The sequence below is a fragment of the Pogona vitticeps genome, chromosome 5, assembly GCF_051106095.1.
Source record: "Pogona vitticeps strain Pit_001003342236 chromosome 5, PviZW2.1, whole genome shotgun sequence".
Lineage (NCBI taxonomy): Eukaryota > Metazoa > Chordata > Lepidosauria > Squamata > Agamidae > Pogona > Pogona vitticeps.
Window position 1 is genome coordinate 117,927,611 of NC_135787.1, and position 17,213 is coordinate 117,944,823.

General features: G+C 37.6%; 1 protein-coding gene across 1 annotated transcript in view; it reads right to left on the reverse strand.

Annotated features, from left to right (window-relative positions):
- SLC26A4 (solute carrier family 26 member 4) overlaps window positions 1-17,213 on the reverse strand; it is a 28,449-nt gene that overhangs the window by 7,136 nt on the left and 4,100 nt on the right. Inside the window, exons 5-15 of the mRNA XM_073000662.2 lie at window positions 11,817-11,981; window positions 9,808-9,960; window positions 9,625-9,707; window positions 7,743-7,890; window positions 7,313-7,426; window positions 4,013-4,090; window positions 3,697-3,792; window positions 1,834-1,940; window positions 1,207-1,276; window positions 593-685; window positions 161-256 (exon numbers count right to left, since the gene is read on the reverse strand). Coding sequence (XP_072856763.2) covers window positions 161-256; window positions 593-685; window positions 1,207-1,276; window positions 1,834-1,940; window positions 3,697-3,792; window positions 4,013-4,090; window positions 7,313-7,426; window positions 7,743-7,890; window positions 9,625-9,707; window positions 9,808-9,960; window positions 11,817-11,981 — 1,203 coding nt within the window. The remainder of the gene's footprint in view (window positions 1-160; window positions 257-592; window positions 686-1,206; window positions 1,277-1,833; window positions 1,941-3,696; window positions 3,793-4,012; window positions 4,091-7,312; window positions 7,427-7,742; window positions 7,891-9,624; window positions 9,708-9,807; window positions 9,961-11,816; window positions 11,982-17,213) is intronic.

The window sequence follows — 17,213 nt, forward strand, 5'->3', positions numbered from 1 at the left end:
ACCTGCTGTAAACATTGGCAGACTATTTCTACCTATTTCATTTCAAAGCAAAACAGAAATGCAGACTCATTATTGTGCACTGAGGTAAAAAGAGTATTCCTCATGAAACGGGCTGCAAGTATTTGAACCACTGAATGGAGATGGAAGACTGATACTTTACTTTTGTTGCTCTTAATTTTCCTTTCTTGATCAGCTTTTGTATCTTTCTCAGAGCTTTAAGCCTCTTGTTATAAACCTTCATGGCGTCAAATCCTACCTGCAGAAAACAGATTTGAACAATACTCAATTATGTATTTTTCAGGTATTCTGCAAGGAAAAGTCACACTGGTGCAATCCATTGAAATCAATGAACTTAAGTGCATTGCTGTTCATTTTTTTATATTTATATTCTCCCCCCCCCACCCTCCTTCAGTCAGGAAATCCCAAAACATGTACATGGAATTTCCGAGAAGCCTCCTATCCAGGCAGTACCCAGAAGTAGACATGTGTAGTCTTGAATTTTTTAAAAACTTATGTTCCTGAGGATTGTGCCCTGTTGTGGACTGTGACCAATGTAAACAGAAAGTATTCAGAAATGTTATGATTTACTTACAGTAGATTTGAGGCTGCTTCTCAAACCATCAATGTTAGCATAAAAAATAGGACTTGAAAACTTGAGAATCTTCACGCCTTCTGGTTCAACAATCTATTGTAAAAATAATATTGAGCTGAAATAGGTATGAATTGTAAGGATTCTGCCATTCTATCTGTGGTGGACTGCTAAATGCCTTTCATTTTGATCCTTTTTGGCCACCCTATTGGACTTGCAGATCATTGCCACATTATCCCTTCCTGGCAGCTTGCCCTTCCCAGTGTCCCATTTCCATTATATGCTTAAGAATTACCAATTTATTGCAAGATCAAAATAATTCATTTAAGTAAGATAGCAGATGTTCATAGGAGTTAATGAATTATAGCTTCCCTTATGTGTTATGCCATTGGGAACTACATATTACACCATAAATTGTGGCAAGAAATACTTCATTCTGCAGTGAACTCTGTCCTGGCCAGAGTATCTCCTTTTTCCCACTCTGCCCATTGTAAAACAACTGAGGAATCAATTTCTGCAATGCAATATTTTATCTTGCACTGCACTTCAACTAACTGGAGGAAAACTGTAATCAAAAAAGTACTTGTACAGTATCTGTGTGTGAATGAGAGTCTTACATTTTTGTATGTTTTGATGTTCTTATATAAGTCTGTGCCAGGAACACCACCAAGGCTTCCCCAGGAAGGACTGTCAATAAATAAATAAAAATTAAATAAGTAATTGATCACAGGATATATCAAAATGCTAAATTAATGCAGAACAGTTGCAAAACAGTATTCACTGAAATGCTATAAATCACTTAATCTCTGAACTGGATAACAAGAACAGATGGAGCTAACTGATTTGCTTTGCAATAGTTGGCAACTTATTGATTTGGTTCTACAAATGATCATTATTATGGGTTCCTTATTATTTGAGTCCAACACATTGTCTTTCTTTGCAATCAACCAGGATAAAGAAGGATGTCTTTCCCTGACAGACAGATTTTCTACATGCAAATAAATGGAAGTATCTGCATGCATGTCCATGACAGAGAGCGAGCCAAAGAAAGCGCAAACATTTAAAAGCAGAGCTTTTCAGCCTCAAACTCAATAAAAGAGATAAATGCTTTTGAACTTGCTAACCTAAACACCTTGCTCAACATACCCATCTACCAATTGGCATGGTTGAAAATATAAAACAGTAATTGGTAATTTTACTTCTATGTAAAACCACAGAAACCGCCTTGTTTATATCATACTTACAATTGAACTCTCAGTACAACAGTCAGCAGTGCAAACACCAGACCAGCCAGTAACCCCAAATCCAGTCCCAAAATGATAGATGCTATACAGGTGAAAACCCAAATCATCTGGAAAATAAATTACAAGAAAAGGATAGATCCTGTAGAGTACATTGCAAGGTACAACCTGGTCCTTGCTAAAGTAGTAAATTTGGACTTGACTTGAACCACTTTATATTGCCACTCTACATATAATTAAAGTGGCTTTTATAGGCATGACAGGACAAGGAATGTACAGGCACTGAAACCCTAGTACTCCTTTGTGCTACTGCTCTTCTTTTGCTGTGGCATCAGTGCTGTTTCCATTTCTTCTATTGGTGTTAATCAGACTTGGACATGGTTATTTTTTAAAATATTGTGCTACATATTACTTATTTTAAAAGTAACATAATGGTAAATCATCATTAATAAGTTTTATACTATAATTTTATTTGAAATGGTAACAAAATAATAAAATATACTTTCAAAATTGAAAAACTCCCAAATGACTCCAACAAACCAACATCTTAGAAGTAATGCATAAACATTACTTAATTACAGTGTGATGTTTATGATCATAGACGTTAAGCTACTTCACAAAAATAGTCATATTATCTTCTTCTTACTCCCAAAAATAACACATTACAGGTTACTATTACAGTTAACTTTCATTTGTAACATCCTACTTTCACACTTTGGTGGTGACTTTTCCTCATGCTTTTGCTTCCTCTTTGTTTTCAGGATGGCCCTGCCCAGAAAGAGGCAGGAGAAGGAGAGAGGCTTGGGGGACTGCCACCGTTAGTCATGTGAAAGTCTGGACCACAACTGTGCATATATGAAAAGGGTCCTGGTCTTTCATGTGAAAAGTTAAAATAAAAAATAAAATGAAAATATGTCCACATAGAAAACTTGCATTTTAAGAGAAAGGATTCTAGTTTACCCTCCCTCCTAACATACAAGCTTTCTATATTCAATTCAATAATATTTTTCTTTTTCCTTGACAAATGATCACTATATTACTTCTCCACCTAAAGCAGAGGTGGGCGACATGCATCTCCTGGGCTGCATACAGCCTTCAGCAGCCCCTGGCCCCTGACAATTTTTTTAAAAGTCAGCTTTAAAAGTCCCCTTGTGGGTTTTTTTGGAATTATTATAATTATTAATATTTTTGTTAAAGAAAACATTTTGGAGTGGAGAATCACAAAAATAGTAACCACCCAAAGTCCATGGGAGGGCACATACAGCCCTTGGATTTTGTCCCTGAACAAAAGAATGACAGCTCATATTATAGTTTCCCAACACAGTGAGAACTAGGAATACTGAATGGAAACTTTAAGAAAAGTCAGAATAATTGCATTAGTTTATGTATGGCATAATACAGCCATATGCTAAAACTGTGCTCACGACCTGGGGTTCAAATCCCAGGTAGCCGGCTCAAGGTTGACTCAGCCTTCCATCCTTCCGAGGTCGGTAAAATGAGCACCCAGCTTGCTGGGGGGGCAATGTGTAGCCTGTATAATTAAAAATTGTAAACCGCCCAGAGAGTGCTTGTAGCGCTATGGGGCGGTATATAAGTCCAATAAATAAATAAATAATAAATAAATAAATATGGAGTTGTTTCGAAACTTCTGCTTTGTTATCTTCAGTGGATTGAAACCTGCTGTTATAACTAATGACCTCTGTGGACTTCTGCATTTGCTCAATGCAGCACATTGCTTTTTTCCCCTGAAACTCTCAGTCATCTGTTATTTATTAAACAAAATGAAAAGCAGAGGGTTCAACAGGATAGATTGTAACTTAAAGTATGGCTGACGATCATTTCTGAATAAAAAGTTAAAGAACTCACAGCATCTGCCTTGCTTTGCCTCCATAAAGCGGGGACATCACACACTTGCATGAACATCCCTTTCAAGTTGGCAATGACTACAGCTGCCAATACAGACTGCAATGAGAGAAAAGGCACATTAGCCATGTTGCTCAAGGAAGATATCCACAATACACATAATTTATATGTCAGTCTTGATGTGTCAGAGGAGCAGGAGGAAAAAGAAGAAAAAAAGAAAGATTTTGTTTATCAGGCAGAAAATTAAAATAATATTATTACATTTGTGCACCTGATGTTGCTTGTTGGTATTGTAGCAGGAAATATAGTAATGTAATACCTTTTGCAAAGGTTCCAGAAGTTTTCCCAAAGCGACAATTGCAATCAGTACAATTGCAGCTGAAATTATGCCAGCAATCTGCAAAGAAAATGCGTTCATCATCAAGAACATTGACTTTCTGACATATTTATGGTGATATTCTGCTTAGAAACCTGTAATTTTTAATAGGAATTTTGGCTTTAAAGCAGTATAAAGACCAACTCAGAACAAAAGCAAATGCTAAGTAGCATAGTGTTTTTTTTAAAATGTGCATGGTTTGGGCATGCATTTTTAATTATCCATCTTTCTATTATTAAATTACTTATAGATTACTGTTCTGCTTAGAAGGGATAAAAGAGTTATAGGTAAAAGAACCCAGAAACATGCATTAGGTTAAAATAAATTGCACTATATGTTTTGTGGGATATTTTTTGACTTCAGTGAAAGTTTTGGTGTATTCTGGTGTAAAATAAAATGCCTGTGTCCAAAGAAAGATTTAAATGTTCCAGTAACCCCCAGAATTGGAAAACTCAAGAATAGAAGTTAAATAAAATTAGATAAATTAATATACACATCTTGTGTACCTCTCAGAGAGGACCAACCTTCTGACTGCCAAAATACTTTACCAGCATAGCAGTGGACATTTTTGTCTAAATATCTTAGACTGGCTAAAACAAAAAGTGCCTTACCAGCAGCCATCTGTAATTTTGCTGTCACATTTTTGCCCAATGGATGGATGGATGGATGGAAGTGGGTGGAATTTGGATATATAGTATGCAGCTAAACAGGTGACAGTATCACAAAATGTCTTTATTACATATCTAGGTCTGTGTTGATTTTGCAACAAAACAGGTGGCAGGTGGTTGTCAGAAAACGGCTAACAAAAATAATATAGTTTCAACTGCTTGTCATAACACAGAGGGATGGAGGCAGTTGACCTCCATAGGACAGTATTCCACAGTTGGGTGCTGCTACAAAAAAGGTCCTCATACACGTACCAACCTAAGATCTTCAGGGGAGGTCTTTTTCTCTGTCTTAATATCCCCCTGGGTGTGTTTGGTGGAGACACAGAAGAAAATCTTCTCTTAGCTGCTCCCAGATTCTGGAATTCCTTTCCATAGGAGGCCAGTCTGGCCCCAGGATTGCTGTCCTTCTGCAAGCAGGCAAAGGTCTTTCTCTGAAGAGAAAGATCCCTTAGTGTTTTCCCTTAGTGACTGGCAGTCTAGGAGAGGTTTCTAAAAATGGGTTTCTTTGTATTGTTGTTGCATTTTAATCTGTTTTAGTAATGTCTTTATCTAAAAATCTTAACATGATGTTTGGTTAATTCTTCTATATTCGAATAAAGTATTGTTTTTAGCTTTTAATATTGTTTCTTTTTATAAGGAAAAGGCAGGGTAAAATATTTTAATTAAATAAACAATAAAATAATAAAGTGCCTATTAGAATGGTGTTAGATTCCAAACAGACCTATATGGCAGGAGTTTTCAGATACTGTAACTTGTCCTCAAACCATTTAAGGATGTATAGGTTTAAAAAAAACAGTAATGTGCTTTCTGGTTGCAATACTGTTATTGTTGTTTTGTCAATTATATTTTAATATGAAGACAAAAATGAAAGCAGTGATAGCTGTGTTATTCCAGAAGGAATTTTAAATTCATTATCTTGATTATGCCTTTCTAGGCCAATCAAAAAGCCGCAAGGAGTATGCAGAGGCACAACAAAACTGTTGGGATTATGCTGTGTCTTGGCAAAAACCAATAACCGGTTGGAAACAATTTCATCCGGTAGGTAGGGAGAATTGGAAGTGGGTGAAGGGTGGTCTTAAATCCTCCTTGTATGCATATTTTGCCAGGATGTGATGGCAGAGGTGAGGCAGACACGGGAAGGGGGTTTATTCAGTGATGTGGTCATGTTAGATTTCAAGTCAGCAGTCAGCAATCAACAGCTATAGACTTTGATGGTGTGCTAACATCCTGTTCACACCACTATGCCTACTTCTGCCTTATGGCTCACACAGTTTCAAAACAATCAGTTATATTATGTGGGAGCTGTGGGAGCCATGGGATAGAAACAGGAAGTGTTTAATTTATGAAAATAATCCCATACTAATGACATAATCAGCCTTTTGCAGGGGCAGTCTTGTGAACAGGCCTTCAGCCATTAATTTTAACAATAACAAAACACATGGAAATACTGTATTTGAAATTAATACTATACATTGGCTGAACAACAAGCATAAGGTCACTTGAATCAATGGACTTTACAACAGAGTTGACTCATTAAATCCCTATCGATTCCATGGGCCTTCTCTACTGTGCCTTCCCATGCTAAGCAACAGGATTTTAGCCAACAAAAGATAGGTGTCTTGAACCTCCATTACTTCATTCAAATACAAAATGTCTCCTGCAGTAAACTATAACTATGCCATGATGCTCTATGACAATGCAGATAGCGGATTCTGAGTTGCATTAAGAGGAGCAAAATAATAGACAGATGGGCACTTCCATTAGAATATCCACCTCCTGTGAAAGCTTTAATTAAGTGAATAGGAAATGCCAGCTATCATTCACTTAACTTAGGCTTCCCCAGGAGAGCATTCTTTATTCACCATGTTAGTGAAAGCACTGGGGGTGAGGGTCATTTTGATTTTCACCAAGATGTCTTGGTTAGATTTTGAATTATGGGAGATCGTGTTTTTCTCTCTGACACACACATAAATACATGCTAGTGACAATGGTTTCTTTCAAAAAATACACATTTTAAATTTGTAGACCTCCTATCATTCACTGAAGTGAATCCATATACTGTAGTACTGCAGCCTTAGGCAACTTGTATACCATAAGCAAAAGGTTGTCACAGACTAAAGTAAAAGCCACCACTGATGAGTGAAACAGCTATGCCTACTGGACTTCATCAGCAGAATAGTTACATATGAACCGTAACTGACTGCTGTTGTAACAATAGCAGTGCGAGACTGAACATTTTCAATTCCTTGTATGTTTACTCAGAAAGAAATCCCACTAGTGCTTAATCCATAACATGTTATTTTAAAATTCTAATATCAAAAAGGTGAAAGATATAAGTTACTCCTTCAAATAATGCAATTTTTCTTGCATGCTTTGTAATACTGCATAGCTGGGGAAGTCCTTTCTTTTCGTAAGCTCCTCATTCCTTTCAATTTATGCCAGATAATTAAGAAATTGAGATCAAAGGAGTCAATGATCTGTTTAAAAATCGCACCAACAGGACAAGTGATAAAGGAATTTTAGAGAATGGCAGCACATTAGAATGATCTGCTGATTCTGGAGCTGAGTGACTTACCTGGGTTTTTCCACCGGTGCTTTCTTGAACTGCAGTGCGAGACAGAGCAGTAGTAGCAGCAAAACATGAAAAAGCTCCTGAAAATATATTGCTGATCCCAAAGGCAATAAACTCCTAGAGGATAAGAAAGCTGATGTAAATAAAACATTTTTAAACCAAAACAAAGCAAGTTATACTAAATATAGGACATAACTGGGGAAAGGCTCAGGACAGACTGGCCATGCATCTAATTCTCCCTTTACATCAAAACAGTTTATTGACTCTATTGAAACATATAACTGCATTAACTCCTCAGGCCACCACTATATCAACTGTGTATCTCCGGACGTCAGCATTCCTATGGTAGGTGAAAATTAATATAATGTAGGCTTCTCTCAATAGACATGAAACTTACACTTCATTGTGTATCAGAAACTCTGATCTCACATACCTGATTTCCATCAATAGCATAGTCATATTTGGTTGCGTACACTTTGCCTACTGAGACGGCTATTGCATAAGCAACAATAGCAATGGAAAAGGCCGATGCTATCATATCTCCAAACATGCTGACATCTGGAGGTGCAGGAGGCAAAAATCTTTAAAACAAAGAACAATATGTATTTACACATATATGTGTGTATACAGATCTGTGCTTTCTACATGTATAGATCTGTGCTTTCTACACACACTAGATATTTTGAACAAATTATTTTCAGTTAAAGCACTTTGACACTTTACAGTATAGAGGAAAATGTACTCCAGCAACCTTTCTCCCTGTAACACGCAGACTACATTTTCTTGTAGGCTTATTTGTTACTTTTATTTAGTGAGACATAATGAAACACAACAATCATTTGTAACCAGAGCTTGGAACTTTTATATATATATAGTGTATAAGCTTTGGTTACAAATGATTGTTGTGTTTCATTATATATATAAAAATTCTCTGGAACATTTCTGGGCTACTTGGAATTAATTTTTTTTTAAAAAAATAAACATTTCCCGCCTCTGCCTGTAGCATGAAACACCATTAAGGCTATGCTTGACTGCTCAAATGTGTAGTAGATGCAGTAGAATTTCATCTGTCTGGCCTGCCTATTTGCTGTATTGTCTACACCAGTGGTTCTTAACCTTTTTGAAAGAAATGCCCCCTTGAGCCATTGAGGAAGTTATCATCGCCCCCCCCCGCGGTGATAATATCTTTTATTTATTTATTTGTTTGTTTGTTTGTTTGTTTGTTTGTTTGTTTGTTTGTTTATTTAAGACACTTAAATCCAATGACCCCTGAAAACAAAATTAAATTCCAAGAAAATGAAATGCCCCCCAGAAAGTAACATTTAATGATTTAGTTGCAAGTGAATTTTAAGACGCAAAAAGAAATATAAAAAGGGCATAAAAACAAATGCAGGAACTAAAAATTTCAAGACAAAAAGTCTGAAACTAAATTAAAATTGGGGGGAAATATATATTCATGCACACTGTAAAAAGGCTGCAGCCATCTTCACAGGTTTGGCTTCTCCAGCACCCCCCTACTGCCCCCCTTCTGCTCCAGCGCCCCCACGCCGCCCCTTTGCATTCTACCGCCCCCCTGAAAAATGAAATCGCCCCCTGGGGAGCATTATCGCCCACGTTAAGAACCACTGGTCTACACAATATTTACATATATTGTAGAATGTTATATTCATACATCTAATGGCACATAACTCTTGTGCAGTATTCCCACCCCACATGTCTTAGTGATTTGTATATCATTCCTTACTGTATCTGTCTCTCACCCAAATTTCTCCTTGAGAGTTAATAACATATACCATTTAACCTATGTGATGTATCTATATGTAGGCAAAAACATGGAATAAATTCATCTGTTTTTTGTTTTCCCTCAATTGTTGAACTCACAGTTGTTAGTAAGCTACTACCAGTTCTGCTGTTACTTTTAGTAGCTGATGTAAGATCCCAAACAGGTTCTTCTGGGTATGTGGCAGATGTGTATATAAGTAACCTTTGGATCTATTGGGTCCTAGCTCCCCTGGTGTGTTGATGTTTGACTGATCCAGACTTGTCATTTACATCAGCCTAGAACTAGCATTGCTAATTTTGCCCAGTTGCTTTCATTTCTGGGAGTAGGGGAGGGGTACAATACAATGATCCATCAAGCTGAAAAATCAGCAAAACCATCCTATGTCTTTCATACTGGCTGGCAAAGTGGGATGTTCCACTAGGCCTGCTGCTCTGCTTCTCTCTGGCCGCAGTCAAACAATATGTTTATATTCAAAAATATGATCATACTCGCCTGTTGCCTTTAATTAAAAATATAGACAGTCTGCACTCACCCACTAGGGATGCTTTTAACAATGCCTGCATTGTATTTCTTTTCTAGATCAGCTCCATATGAAATGCCAGTCGCTATTATTGTCTGAAATAAAATAATAATAATAGTGTATATATAGATAGAAGGCTAATACTTGTTCTTTTGCCAGTTCAATCCTTTGAATTTTTAAAAACCATTGACTTACCACAATCACTTCTATTGGAATAGGAACAGGAATCTTGTGTTTGAATCGATCGTTTATTTCTTTGACTACCATGCAAACAAAAATGGTCAGCAGGCCAGCAATGAGATCAGCAATGTTCGTCATTCTAATATTTTGAAATATTTCTATAAGGGTCTAAAAAATAAAAATAACATGGAAAAGACTTTCATTCAGATAGGCAGAAAATAGGGTACTTTTAAAGACTCAGACACAATTACAACTTCAAACAACTTCAGTAATGAATATCACTTCCTTTTAGTGGGTTGATGCTGTGGTCACATCGATCAACCTTCCCCAACAAACACTTTCATTTTTTTTTTAACTGTAACTCCCATGGTTTTTGTTCCTGGATGATGGAAATTTTAATCCAAAACATGTTGGGAGTGCCATATTCCGGGAGATGGAAGAGAACATGAACATGTTTTCTTTCGCTCCTGAAGAAAGATTATAATTGTATACGTGATTTAAATGTGTTTAGCTGAATTTCACATGAATGTACAACCCTGTACACACTGTATACAATAACAATGATTTAAATATGTGTAGCAAAATGTATCATAAAGGTGCTGAGTGAGAATGGCTGACGGCTGGATTCCAAAAGATCTCCTGTATGGAGAATTAGTTCAAGGAAAGCGCCTCAGAGGGAGACCACAGCTTGAGTTATTCCCAAACCCAAACTAAGAGGTCTGAATTACAAGAAAAAGTAATTATGAAGAATTGGTACAGATTGTTTGGGAGTAAAACAGATGGCCCTGGAAATCAGTGGGTTCCCTTTCTTTAGAGATTATAGGAGTGGATTTCTTGCACTGATAACAGGAATCGTATCTTCGAGCTCTATGATTCTCTGATATGATGCTAAAGGTGAAGTCTCATTGAATATAGTCTGATTTACTTCTGGGTAAATGAGCATTTGAGGCTGCAACTTCAAAAAGAAACGAAAAGCTTTCTAACAAGCCTTCTTCTACTGTATTGTATTCCTGCCTTGAGCAGGGATTAGGACTTGATGGCCTTGAAGGCCCCTTCCAACTTCACTTTTCTATGATTCTAGGAACAATGGTTATAAGCTCTGAAGAAAACAAGAACTGCCTGAGTCGTAGTGCCTCTGGCAGATCACAGATATTGACAATTGGTTCAGATACTTGTTGCATTCTTGATAGAAATGTAAATTGTGTCATGGTTTATTCTCACATAGAGGTGTAATAGTGAATTAATTTTAGACATACAACTTCTAGAACAACACCTTTCACATGCATGAAGTGTGAGGGAACTAAAAATTTCATTATAATATTGTGTCAGTGTATAATGTAATGTCTTATTTTCTTCTGCCTCGGGTGGGGTTAGTTCAGAAACATAGTCCATATATATTTTGATAACTGATAAGGGTCAGATTAAGTCCCAGAACCTACCCTCTTGTCCCAAAAAACTTGCTACAATATGGGATTAAGCCTTTGTAAAGAATACCTAAATAGTCTGTCAATTCAATAAGCATACAGGACCAATTACCTGCCTCCCAGCCTCTCTTCCAGCAGGGAATCAGAGGGGACAGTGGCAACCAACTGCTTGAAAGGAGTGGGTACTCCTAGTACAATTTATTTATTTATTTATTTATTTATTTATTTATTTATTTATTTATTTATTTATTTATTTATTTATTTATTTATTTATTTATATCCTGCCTATCTGGTCAATATACATTTTAATCTATGGATGGGGGATTATTTTAATAATATTCATTTGTGTAATTAGTGATAATAGATCAAATAATGATAGTTATCATCCAGACTTTGCTATGTCAGTAGTTCTTAAGTATTGTGTATAAAATTTGCAACAGTCGAAAAAGTGGGAATGTAGACAGCAATCACATTTCTCCTTCTCATATCATGCTATACTGCCCCACCTTGTATGAAATAATTGCATGACACTGTAAAATGATGCCAAACAATCATATAGATTATGCAACAAAACCCAGTTTTGTAAGGATATGGACTTACATATATTATGGAAAGAACACCATTGTAGTTTTGAGTTGGAACATTTAAGACTATTTTCAATTGTGAAACAAACACTTGGAAAGCAGCTGCAGTTGTAAATCCCCCAACCAGCGGGTCTGCAAGATATCTCACAATGAAACCAATCTGAAACACTCCAAACACCAGCTGGAAGGAAAGAAGAAACATCAAGAAGTATTTCAAAATACGTACAACACATCTTTTCTTAAAATCAGGAATTAGAGCCCACTCCCACACAATTATGTAAGAAATATTGTTTTTCTTGCATCATTTAATCCTTTGAGGTCAGTTTAAATTCCAGTAGAGTTCATTCATTAATTTGATTTGTATTCCACACTTCAATGTAAGTATTATTACAACTGCTTATAAATGAAAACAATAAAATAAGATTAAAGTACAAACAAATAACACAAAACCAAACCAGTGGATAAAACAGTCAACTGCTTTGGATTTTATTAAAACATCTTCACTGGGCACCCAAAAGTACTGTTATGTGAGCTTGCAGAAGATAAATTTCAGTCAATAACTGTGATGTCCCTACATACCATGTTTCCCCCAAAAGAAGAGAGGGTCTTATATTAATTTCTGTTCCAAAAAACACATTAGGGCTTATTTTCAGGGGATGTTTTATCTTTTTTCATGTACAGCAATCTACATTTATTCAAATACAGTCATGTCATCTTCTGGTTAAAGCACAATGATGGAGGGTGGGGTAGGGCTTATATTACAAGCATCCTGCAAAATCATACTAGGGCTTATTTTCAGGTTAGGTCATATTTTGGGGGAAACAGGGTAATAGGTACTCTCCCCAGTTGTCATGACCTGAATTCTGCAAGGGGCATACAAATATCTACAGTAATCATCCCAGTACTGCACTGGAACAGACCGATGAGGAAGTACACAATGTTTCAAGTTCCATGGTCCCACACTGTGTAGGGCTTTAAATACAAGTACTATTGCTTTGAGTTATACACATAAACAGGATCATAAGCAATTAACTTATTTAAGAATCAGTAAGGCATATCCCCACATATTCCAAAGAGGCATCAAAGGCAGTTCGACATTTAATGCAACCTGACACACAGTGATCTAACCTACATGCTGCCAGCATGTGAATAACTATGGCCAGGGTGAGCCATCATTGGTTCACTAGCCTTAGTTGGGAAAAGGCACATCAAGCCATTGATGTCACTTGGATTTCTAGTAACAAATTTGGATTTATGAGCAACCTCTATATTGGACATCCAGTCCTTTAGGGAGAGTGCAACCCTATCCATCACAGCTTGACTTCCATTTCCATTGATAGATGAACCAAACAGACAAAAACCTGCTTTCCTGTTTATACAGGCTGTGCTTCAGTATTATCGTGTATCCAGCCCATCTCTGATGCTAGACATTTCAGCCCCAAACCCTGACTGACCACACACAGAAGCTTCATGTAGATAATACATGGGAGGAAGGATGGGTGTGATGAAACTCCATAACATAAAACTGTGGAGCATAACAGAAAGCTCCACTTTCTGCAGCCAAGAAATAGGGAAACTACTGAAGCACAGTGTCTCCAGTCTAAAAAGGCTATCCTCTAGGCTGATTATGGCCAAGAAGCCCACTTAGCAGAATCACACACACACCAATTATCTCTCAGCAACAGTCCATTTATCAGGGAGATCAAAGTGGTTCTTTTGATAAAATCAGGCCTGAAACCAGAGTAAAATAGATCTCACGAATCAACCTCTCCCAAGAGTGCCTGGAGTTGAGAACATGACTGAAGAAGGGGATGCTGTGGGTCCCTTAACCGTTAAGGTCAACAAAACTGCTGCTGTCTTAGAAAGGAATTCACTGTTCTCTGGACATAGTCAGTCAACCCACACCTGCTGAATATTACTGTATTAACAAGGAAGGCATACAAAGAGAGGGTAGGCTATATCTTGCCCACACACACTGCAACAGCTGAAGTTTATCCTACAACTCAGAACCAGATAAGACTTCACACTATCTACATTAAGCTGCAGAACTAGCCTTACTCAAAGTCAAGGTGGATATGAATTTTTTTAATATTATTTTTCAGTGCCATCATGACCACAGACGGTCTGAGTCAGCTCTAAGTATCATACAGACGTATGACGTCTTTGACACCAAGAGCGAATATAGCTTAACTATGCCTCCTGGAAACATCCTCAAGCTGTCAGGAATTCCTAATAGCACACCAGACAACTACCACAATACTGTAGGTCCATCCCCAATGTAGAGGAGAATGGCTGAAGTCAGTCTAAGTATATGCCCCAAATATATTCCTATTTAGATTGTCAAAATAATCCTTGGAATCTCTTCTCTGGTTGTCACAGCTACCCGGTGTGAAATTACCTTGTACAGAAGCCCCCCCTCCTCAATTTATGGAGATCTGCCTGGCATACAAATTATATTGATTAGCAATTCTTCTTCTTATCCTCTAACTCCTTACTTACTATCTTCCTTTCCCTTTTTACTACTGGTTCTTAAACATCTTCACAGTTCTTTTCTTCTTCTTCTTCTAATACTGGACTCACCTGTCTTACAGATTTTGGTCAATTTAGTCATTATTTGGTTTACTTTTAAAAATATTTCTGATTGAAAACTACTTCAAAACCAATTAGGTGGTTTGTACATTTAACAAATGTCTTCAGTCACAGGATATTCTCAATTAACCAATTAACTGATTGATTGATTGATTGATTGATTAAAAAGTCACACTAGCACATTTTAGGGACTGGAATGCTAAAATAGGGAGTCAAGAGATAAAAGGAACAACAGGTAAGTTTGGCCTTGGAGTTCAAAATAAAGCACAGCAGAGGTTAATAGAGTTTTGTCAAGAGAACAAGCTGGTCATCACAAACAATCCTTTCCAAAAACACAAGATGCGACTCTACACATAACCAGATGGGCAATACCAAAATCAGATTGATTATGTTCTCTGCAGCCAAAGATGGAGAAGCTCTATATAATCAGCAAAAACAACACCTGGAGCTGATTGTGGCTCTGATCATCAGCAAAGTGGCTGTCCAACGGGGCCTTATATATAGCAGAGAAAAGAAGGGAAACAAAATGCAAGGGAGATAGGGAAAGCTACAGAAAATTGAATGCAGATTTCCAAAGAATAGCAAGGAGAGACAAGAGAGCCTTCTTAAATGAACAGTACAAAGATAGAGAGGAAAATAATAGAAAGGGAAAAACCAGAGATCTGTTCTAGAAAATTGGAGATATTAAAGGAACCTTTTGTGTAAAAATGGACATGTTAAGGGACAAAAATGGTAGGGACATCACAGAAGCAGAAGACATCAAGAAGAGGTGGCAAAAATACACAGAGGAATTATCCCAGAAAGAGCTGGATGTCCCGGACAAACCAGATAGTGTGGTTGCTGACTTTAAATCAGACATCCTGGAGACTGAAGTCAAGTGGGCCTTAGAAAGCATGGCTAACAACAAGGCCAGTGGAGGTGATGGCATTCCAGTTGAACTATTTAAAATCTTAAAAGATGACGCTGTTAAGGTGCTACATTCAATATGCCAGCAAGTTTGGAAAACTCAGCAGTGGCCAGAGGACTGGAAAAGATCAGTTTACATCCCAGTCCCTAAGAAGGGTAGTGCCAAAGAATGATCCAACTACTGTACAATTGCACTCATTTCACACGCTAGTAAGGTTATGCTCAAAATCCTCCAAGGTAGGCTTCAGCAGTATGTGGACCGTGAACCCCCAGAAGTACAAGCTGGATTCCGAAGGGGCAGAGGAACTAGAGACCAAATTGCTAACATGCGCTGGATTATGAAGAAAGCCAGAGAGTTCCAGAAAAACATCTACTTCTGCTTCATTGACTATGCAAAAGCCTTTGACTGTGTGGACCACAACAAACTATGGCAAGTTCTTAAAGAAATGGGAGTGCCTCACCTCCTTATCTATCTCCTGAGAAACCTATATGTGGGACAGGAAGCAACAGTTAGAACTGGATATAGAACAACTGATTGGTTCAAAATTGGGAAAGGAGTACAACAAGGCTGTATATTGTCTCCCTGCTTATTTAACTTATATGCAGAATACATCATGGAAAGGCCGGACTGGATGAATCCCAAACCGGAATTAAGATTGCCGGAAGAAATATCAACAACCTCAGATATGCAGACAATACCACTCTAATGGCAGAAAGTGAGGAGGAATTAAAGATCCTCTTAATAAGTGTGAAAGAGGAGAGTGCAAAAAATAGTCTGAAGCTCAACATCAAAAAAAGAAGATCATGGCCACTGGTCCCATCACCTCCTGTCAAATAGAGGGGAAGATATGGAGGAAGTGACAGATTTTACTTTCTTGGGCTCCATGATCACTGCAGATGGCAACAGCAGCCATGAAATTAAAAGACATCCACTTCTTGGGAGGAAAGCGATGAGAAACCTAGACAGCATCTTAAAAAGCAGAGACATTACCTTGCTGACAAAGGTCCGCATAGTCAAAGCTATGTTTTTTCCTGTAGTGATATATGGAAGTGAGAGCTGGAACATAAGGAAGGCTGACTGCTGAAGAATTGATGCTTTTGAACTGTGGTGCTGGAGGAGGCTCTTGAAAGTCCCCTGGACTGTAAAGAGAACAGACCTATCCATTTTGAAGGAAATCAATCCTGATTGCTCACTGGAAGGACAGATCCTGAAGCTGAGGCTCCAGTACTTTGGCCATCTCATGAGAAGAGGAGACTTCCTGGAAAAGACCCTGATGTTGGGAAAGTGTGAAGGCAAGAGGAGAAGGGGACGACAGAGGAAGAGATAGTTGAACAGTGTCATCGAAGCTACCATCATAAATTTGACCCAATTCTGGGAGGAAGACAGGAGGGCCTCGCGTGCTCTGGTCCATGGGGTCATGAAGAGTTGGACATGACTAAATGACTAAACAACAACAACAACAACAACAATCTACATCAGATGCAGTTGAATTTATTAGTGGTGAAAATGCCATAAAAGTCACTGTATTAAATCCAACTGTTAGTCCCAACTAGAACAGACCTATTACATGAAATCCAGTGGTAAGTTACAACTTGAGTAGACCCACTGAATCATTGAGGAATTGATGAGACTCAACATCTATATGAATTCTGTTATTCTAGCTGCACCTTTCTGCAGTTTTTCAGCTATCATATCAACTGCTGATTAATAAGATCATATGCGTGCGTAAATCTCACTGATTCAATGATTTTACTCTAGTAGGGACCAGCACTGCATTTAGGTCTTGTTGCTTTTCAGCAACAGAAGGTTTACAAAAAATTTTCACTTGTAATTAACACACCTTCCCATATCTGAACTATTCATAGGAAACAAGCTTGAAAATAGAGTTGTAATCCATAAGCATACACATGTTGAAGT